At 37.0% G+C, this 8865-nt stretch overlaps 1 protein-coding gene across 1 annotated transcript; it reads right to left on the bottom strand.

Annotated features, from left to right (window-relative positions):
• Positions 1 to 5663: 5663 nt before the first annotated feature.
• LOC108985483 (NDR1/HIN1-like protein 6) lies at positions 5664 to 7296 on the bottom strand. The gene is made up of 3 exons (XM_018957790.2): positions 7198 to 7296; positions 6133 to 6883; positions 5664 to 5749 (listed from the first exon to the last, which is right to left on the bottom strand). Exons 2-3 carry the CDS (start codon positions 6843 to 6845, stop codon positions 5734 to 5736), a joined length of 729 nt encoding a protein of 242 aa, XP_018813335.1. The 5' UTR covers positions 6846 to 6883; positions 7198 to 7296; the 3' UTR covers positions 5664 to 5733.
• Positions 7297 to 8865: the final 1569 nt, after the last annotated feature.

Below are 8865 nucleotides of genomic sequence, written 5' to 3'. Positions count from 1 at the left end.
TTGCAACAAATAAAGGTCATCATGTTTCTTAACCATGACAATCGTTTTCTAGCAAATTAGGTCTTGGATATCCAATGATTGGAAGAAACAAAAGAAAAGCATAAGAAAGATTAGATGTGATTTTACTCAAAAAAATGAGATTAAAGTTGAAGTCTAGAATGCAAAGAACATTATTGTAGACAAGCTAATTAATAAGATGTATGGTCCCTATGTGTGAAACAGAAGAAATCATGTCATTAGGCAAATGAACTTAAGTATTTGTGATTGAAATTATGGATGAAAAATAAAAAGTAGATGAAAAATATGATTTGTCGCCTCAATATAAAAAACCCAAGAACCAAATGATAAAAATTGTGATCAAGAAATAATAAGATAAAATGAGCTTTACCTAAAAGAGTTTGAGAAGAGGAAGGGTGTGATGCTCCCAACTGCTACTTAGGATTTAGCAGTGATTGAAGTGTCAGTATATGCAAAACTGGATTACATGCCCCTTGGTTAAGAAATTTAACATGCATTACATCTAGCATGTTTCTAGCAGTATGAATAAATCGCAACAAAAAATAACAAGGTCTTGAGCAATACAACATGGTACCAAAACATAATCTATTAATCTCAAAATAGCATGTTTTAACATTCTTACAAAAGTAGGATCCCAAAACATTAACCCTTCATGATTACCAAAATATTGTCTTGAGATATATAGTTAAAAACATTATCTATCATCTTCTTCCTCTAGGATCTCCTTAAGGTCCTCTAATAGCCATATAATGATTTCCATATGGAAACCAATCCCCTCAAAATGAGCTCGAAGGGTATATTTGTTTTCTATCAAATCAGGTTTGAAATCCATTATGCTCGCTTTCTTCTAAAGTTGTCACAACTTCTACCATTCTGGAGTGAATGGTCGTGAAATTACTATAGTGAGATTTCGAGAAATGTTAACAAGTTATACCATAATATACACAGAGATAATATAAACATATATAAAGTAAACATGAACATGGATGCATGAATATGAACATGCAATTCTTCTGAATTGTATTTTTCAATCATTCAAACTTCTTTTTAAAAACATTTGACCTTGTAACAATATAACCATTTGCACAAACTTACCATTTGTTATTCAATCACATATTCCTATTCAATATGAAGAATTATGGATACCTTACCATTTCTCTAATAATCGTGTGCACCAACTAGTTACCGCACCACATCATGGGCCTTTTGACCAATTATTAATATGTCATACGAGAGATATTCAAGTAGATTGACACGCCTTCTTATAAACTCTTGGCAGATTGACATATCTTGACCAAAATTTCACAATCAATACAACAGTTCGTAAGATCTTCACCATATTTACCACATTTTGCACCCACTAGCATTAGACACTACGACTTTGCTCTGAAAACCTTATGGTCCCATTTGAAACTAGTTGACTGTACTTCATCAATCCAGAAGTTATAACTCAATCTTCAGTCACTCCAGAATGGACATGAGAATTCCATTAGAATATTCCCCGTCCTAGTCTTAGGGCCGTGTAAAAACTTATTTTAATGCACAACCCATGAAACCTTGTATGAACATAAGATAATGACATGTGATCATACTATGGCATTGAAATGCATGTAACATCGCAGCATAACGACGAGAACGTTTCATATGAGCATGTCTGTTACATATGGGCATATGATATAGGCACAACTTATAATGATCCAACATATTACTTGAGCATGATTTGCAATAATCAAACATGTCACATAAGTATGATTCCAAATATTCACAAATTTTGGACATAACATGACACCTCGAGCACACACATGATTCAATATGACAAACATATGAGAATGTGATATAGCATAACAAGAATTCAAATATTTATAGATAAATGCAATAGGTACATATGCAACGTTTACACGAAAACGTGAGCACATTATCCAAAAGTAAGTTAGAGGCTAACTTACAAACTTTTTGTCTAGAGTACTGAATGAGTGAGCTGGAAAATAAAACTCTAATTATTAGTATCATCTCATAAAACTCTCAAATTGATCCAACTAATCCGTATATGTGGACTTAGTGGTTCTTGAAAATAATACCCCTAAATGGTTCAAGACCTACTCGGCCAACACAAGCCTCCAAGTCACAATTTCATACTTGCTTACTCAAATGTAAGCAAACAAAGAAAAACCCTAGTGATGGTCAACCAACAACTTGCTCAACCAAGGTGGTTTTCCTTGGTCACTTTTCCTCCTAGAAACCTATTTTGAAAACTCTAGAGACATGTATGACACCTGAACCCGATTCAAACAAGGTTTATATCCTTAAGGTCGAGACTCACAAAATACATGGACATGCTCTTTTTCTCTTCCTTCTTGCTTCTTAGGTCCATATCACAATTACATAGAAACACTCTTTATATATGTGAACCGAAACTCTTAGATTTACCCCTCCCTTGGTGTTTTCATGCCAAGAATTAGAAAAGAAAATGAATAGGGTTAGGGTTTTCTCACCGAGCTAAAGTCTCCTTGAGTGCTATCTGAATCCTTACTAGGTTGTGAGTGAATGTGTTTGGACTGAAGGAAAATGATTGGAGTTTTCTTGGAGGTGTGCGTGAAAGGAAGGAGGAGGAGAGAAAATCATAAACTTCAGTCCCCCCTTTGAGGCATGTACTTCTCATGGCCATTAATGCAAGCCCTTAAATACCTCCTTCGATTTCCTCTTTTTTCTCTCTCCCATCATTATTCTACTTCAGGAGTTCAACAGATTGCTCATGCATGGGCACCATGTGGCGACCTAGGGTTGCTATTCCCAAGCATGTACGCCAAGTGGCACTTCTTGAGCTCCTCTCTCTATCCTTCATCGTTGGCTTTTTCGAAAATCAAAAAGACTCTTCACACATAAATGCCAAGTGGCCTATTCTTGCCAAGGTTGAGAATGTCTTTCTCTCCCTCATCATTGTCTCTCTAGAAAATTTAAGAGTTTCTTCACGCATAGATGCCAAGTGGCTTATTCTTGACAAGGCCAAGCACCCCTTCTCTCCCTTATCATTGCCTTTCTCTCTTAGGAGCTTAAGGGACACACCGATTCTCAAGGCATGTGCGCCAAGTGGCTAAGCTGAGTGAGTGGGGTGTTTTTCTTCTAGTGATTGGCGTGTCTCTTCCCTTTCCCAATTGTTGGTTTCAAATGGGCCAATAGGAAAAATTCTATCACCAATGATTACACTAACCAAATCTTGAATCTGATTAGCTTCTAGATCCACACAAATTCTTTACTTGGCCTTACGGTTTCCTAATGGGTCTCTTAATGGCTTCTTACTTGAGCACTAAGCATGTGTGCCCATGGATAATGGGCGGCAACCACAAGTGGTTTTCGGTCACCTCTTTTCAATTTCTTACAAAAGAATCACAAGTGATCCCATCCTCTAGCCGATCAACTTTTACCAACTGAAATAAGAAATAAAATAAAATAAATAATCAAAGAAACCCTAGCAGCTTGGGCGACTACCTCTTATAGATTTCATGGAACCCAATTGGAAAGATTTTAAAAGTAGTTATTTCACTTGCCACGTGTCAAAATGCTTGCTACAAAAATGGGGACTCCTATTTTAGAGCAACTAATAACCTTGGTCCATACAACCCTAATCAATCAACAATAATGGATCAAATGACCTCTCCCTCAAATTGAGCTGTTAAACGGGCTAACTCATGCTACCTTGGGCCTAGGGTCTATTATTTTGCAAAAAACAAATCGAGTCCAAAGTTTGTGACTATGATCTCAACCCTCGTTTTTATTTGGGGCGTCACAAAGGGTTAGAAATTACAATGACTATTTGAGGTGTAGAGACAGGTAGGTCAGAAATAGTTTTGGAATTAAGGAGAGCCATGCGTTTATTGCATTAGTCATAGGAGTGTGGCAAGTCAAGTAAGGCATCATATCATGAAGACGGATTAGCAGCTGGAAATGACATATGGGTTGAAACTGCAACCTTGTGCTTGGTACAAAAAGCTTGGAGGAAAACCATGCAATTTGTAACACCTGTCAACATCTCCGAGAATAGCACAATGAGAACAAAGAGGCCAATCCTTTTAAGCATAATCTTGGGTGGAATGAGTAGTATCAACCTTGCTAGGAGAACAAGGGAAAAAATATAGTTTATGGAAGGCAATGGATCCATTAGATGGATTTGACCAATGACATGATAAAATAAATGTCATTAAATCCCATGAGGAATTGAAGAACACGCTACTATTGTTGGTAAGATATTAAAGTGCCTAAAGTATCACAAGTGCAATTTGGGAATAGACAATAATTCTTAAGTTCATCCCTCAAAATTTTTCAAACGAGTGTAGTAAACACTCATAGAGAGCTAATCTTGAAACAAGGAAAAAATTGCATTTTGCAAATGAAAGATTCAAGAACCAATATGTTTGCTAATGCACTCTTTCAAATCATGCCACGTTTCATGTGCAGAGCAAGTGTAGACCACACTAGAAGCAATTTATTTAGAACTAGAGTTCAAGATCTAAGAAATAATCATACTATCACAACGATTCTAGGCAGGGAACATATATAGGATCCTTGATTCTAAAAGGCTGCAGAATAGTGCCATTGATGAAGCCAAATTTGTTCTTCGTAGTGAGTGCCATGAGCATTGAGCAACTCTAGGTGTGGTACTTGTCACTAATTAAAGCCTGAGTGATAGGATCAATCCAGGATTGTCGCCATGATGAAGGTAATAGGGACTGAGGTTCTCTATCACAATAGCGCCACCAAGGATGGTGGTTTAAGGAGGAGAAGTATTGGAGGTGGTGGCGGCCATGAAAGGTTAATACCATTTGAAAGGAGAATTGTATTGAATTCAAATTAATTAACTAAGTTACAAGAAGCTCTATTTTTATATAGAGAAGTAGACCGCAAAACAAATAGAGAGAAATTGCATTTGTCTAATAAACTATGCCAAGTCAGATGATGATATGGAATGATTAATATAATACACACTACTATATATGGTTAAGTTTGTACTATGTGAAATTACTCATGATCAAAAGAGAGGATCTCACTTCACTAAAATTATGAATAGAATCTTTTATAAAACATTCATATAAGGTCGTTTGAGTAAGACGCAAATCCCTCCTCCAAATCACAACCCTTGCACAATACTCAAAAGAAAATAGAACTTCTTAAATATTGTAAGCCGTGTTGAGATATCATACAGCAGATATCACATTCATCGGTCATGACCCGAGTCCCGACAAGCTGATTTCAATTTTCGACATTGAGATGGCTCACCAAAAACCAAAGGAATGATATGTTGCATGCACCTTATTCTCCATAAAAGATAAGACTAACCATGCAAACAAAAAGGATGCCAACCTGACAGTTCCATCAGCTAGTTTCAACCCCACAACAGCCAAAATATCTCTAATTTATTCAAGAAAGAACAAATTACTATAAATGAATCTAATATTATGTGCATCCCACAATACATGCACGCGGATCCAAAGCTTGCGCAGGCATGCATTCACGAGGATCCAATCACTCTTTTTCTTTTTCCCAAGTAAAGAATATATATCGTATATATTAGATTATACTTTTTATAATATAGATTGAAAAAGAAAAAGAAAAACAATGATCAAACTTGCTTCAACCCTTTGAACGTAGGTTGCAGTCAAAATGACATATCGCATCATGATCTTCTACCATCAACAATCTTCAAACACGACAACCCTAGTATCAATGTACGTTTATCCTGCGTTCAAAACAACAATCTCAATGATCAGAAATGATTTATCACTTCTTTTGTCAAAGCATGCATGTTTATAATCAAAGTTCATGTCAAAGACCTGTGATCTGATTGACATAAACTCTACAGCCGTCAAAATAGAGATCTTGGATTCGAAACCCCACTCTCCAAATGTATAAAATAAAAAAAATAAAAAAATCCCATTAATTCTAATTACCTAGTATATTCAATAACATCATTTTAACATGGTATCAAATATTTAATAAATAAATAAAAACAATAATGAATAATTTTCTAATCATTTAGCATGTCATCAAAAAAAAAAAAAAAACAAAACAAAACAAAAACAAATAATGATCAAGTATGGATGCATATATTCAATTGCTCACCATTTGAGAGTGTCAAGGGTACATTTGTGAGTGGCACCAGCCTCAAGCGACATCAAGCTCACACCATCGCACAAAACCTTCATCTCCAGGGGCCCTATCCGCAGCGCATCCAGTAGAAATCCCACCGCAATCCGTACCTCCATCTTCACCATCAATTCCTTGCTCTGGAACCTAGCCTTTAGCCTATTTCCTTCCTCACCATCCACCCGCTGGTTCGTTACCCCGGTCTTCACCTTCAAGCTCGTCGTGCTGCTCTTCTTCTGAGTGAACTCCGGCAACTCCTCCGACCCGACCTTCGTTTCGTCCTCCCCAAATGTGACCGCGACGTTGCTCTGCTCATAGAACAGCGAGAGCTTCCGGTTGGGGTTAGTCACCACGAAAGTCGAGACCGTTTGCGCGTCGAGGTACGTGCCGTCGGTCTTGGCTCTGACGTCGAACAGTGGGATCTGGAAAGACTGCAGGTGGAAAACTGGGACGCTAGGCTGAAACCAGAGGTAGAAGACGGTGAGGGCGAGCGCGACGAGGAGGAGGAGGAGAACGAGGAAGCAGCAGATTACACGACAGCAACTCCTGCGCCTCCTCTGAGGCTTGAAACTAGGCGGGAGGACGGGCATGCGTGGCGGCGGTCTCCTGCCTGGTTGAACCGAGTGACTCGGGTCCCGGTATCCTGGCGGTTTCTGGAGCAGCACCGGATGGTGTGGTCGTCCGGCCATTTCGGAACTCCGAATTCGCTATTATGGTTTTCAGAGAGCTGAAAAGAAAATGTATATTACAAATATCAGGCAATGGTTTTATTAATGTGGAAAAATGGCACCTTCAGAAGACAATCAAACCAAAACTAAAATTGCATGAATTACTTTTTAAAACAATTTAGAAATGGGATGGAAGTTAATAAAATTTGTGGATGAGAAGCGATGACGATGCAGGCAGATTTTACGTTGTTTCTTCAAATTCCAGGAAACTCCATTTATTTAAAAGAATGAACGAACAATTCTCAAGTATATATGTAATTTGTGAGATGAAAAAAAAAACCAATGAGAATTCAGGATCGATATAAGACCGAACCTGTGTGAGAGAGATAGAGGGAGAAATGCTGATCAGGGTGCATTAATGGGAGAAAATCAAATTACAGGTAGCTGTTGGGTTGGAAATTAATTAGTTTAAACGAAGAGATCAGGGAAGAGATCTAAATTCTGAAATTACGAGGAGGAGGAAAGAAACCAAAATAGTGCGAATCAGATCCAAAGGTCAAAGTCTCGCTGATCTGGTATATATATATATATATATATAGAGAGAGAGAGAGAGAGAGAGGTCGGAGCTATCTGTCATGGAAGGCTTTGGGAGGCAGTGGTTGAAAACTTGAATCAGAAATTTGATTCCGAGGGGTCAAATTTGATATGATTATCTTTCTATATATCTTTTCTATATATATCCTATTGTTAAAAAAAAATATTTTTGTGGAGTGTGTAAGAGTTGAGTAATTTTTTTATAAAAATAAATAAATAGGAAGCGCACATAAAAAAGAATTATTTTTTTAACAATAAAATTCACTCTTTTTTAAAATGATAGTACGATACTTACGCACTCTATAATTGTACCTAACATTACTAATCTGTATATAACAACGCCTATCATCCCGTGAATACTATATTTTGTTTGACGTTGTATATAGAGTTTCTCTTACATTTTGGGTCTTTATCCTTTGGTTGTAGCTAGGGCGGCATTAGGTTTTTTGTACGGTTTTTGTTTGGTCTCTTTTCAATCGGTCTCTTTGTTTTTATAATTTCTTTCAATTAATCTCATCTCATATCATATCATCTAATTATTATAATTTTTTTAAATTTTTATACAAAATAAAATAAATAATTTAACTTTTTAAAATTTCAAAACAAAAATAATATTAAAAAAGTATATTCTAACAATATTTTATAAACTTTTAATTTTAATCTCAACTCATCTCATTTGTGTAAACAAACGAGACTTACTGGACTTACATGACTTGATGTATAGATCTATTTTGGGTTAATTACACTTTGCCCCCTCCAACTATCATCAAATTCACAATGTGCCCCCGAAACTATTGATTGCATCAAAGTGGACCCTCTTACTTTTATAACGTCCCAATCCCCCCATTCCCTCTACGATGAGAGTTAAATCAGACGGAAAACTCACCCACGTGCTTCTCACATACTAATCCTTCAATGCAAAGACAAAATCACCCCTCACTCCATCGGTTTCCATTTCCCCAAACTGAACTTCATATTCAAAAATCCCCAAATCCATGGCCAAAACGACTCGTTTTATTAATGCCGAAAAATGGTTTTGTTTCAAAGTGAAGAACGTCTGTCTTGAAGCCATTAGGAGCGATGGAGAAATAAGCTGGGGTCGACTACAAAGAAGGTGGGCAACGACGAACCCTAACAAAGCTGCCGACCACGGTGTGAGCTGCCGACCACGACGTCGGCGTCCCCTTCGAGCTGTCAGTGACTCCATTGCAGAGGAGTTTTTTTGTAGAACTCTCATTCAAATTGCTTTCTCCATCGCAGGTACCTCAGTGATTGTTAATATTGATAACAAATATCCTGCCTTGATGTAGTTTAAGAATGCTATAAATGACTGTACGTTGTAAGGTGAAAAAATGATTCGAGTTTATTGTAGCTCAAGAATGCTATAAATGATTGTACATTGTAACTCAACAATGTTCCAATTTAATTGCCATGATATTGATTCGAT

Source organism: Juglans regia, chromosome 12 (genome assembly GCF_001411555.2).
Source record: "Juglans regia cultivar Chandler chromosome 12, Walnut 2.0, whole genome shotgun sequence".
NCBI classification, from domain to species: domain Eukaryota; kingdom Viridiplantae; phylum Streptophyta; class Magnoliopsida; order Fagales; family Juglandaceae; genus Juglans; species Juglans regia.
The sequence above is the reverse complement of the archived record's forward strand: the minus strand, read 5'-3'. Positions and strand labels throughout refer to the sequence as shown.

Excerpts from the sequence above, each read along its gene's own strand:
- LOC108985483 (XM_018957790.2), bottom strand. The coding sequence starts at position 6,845 with ATGGCCGGACGACCACACCATCCGGTGCTGCTCCAGAAACCGCCAGGA.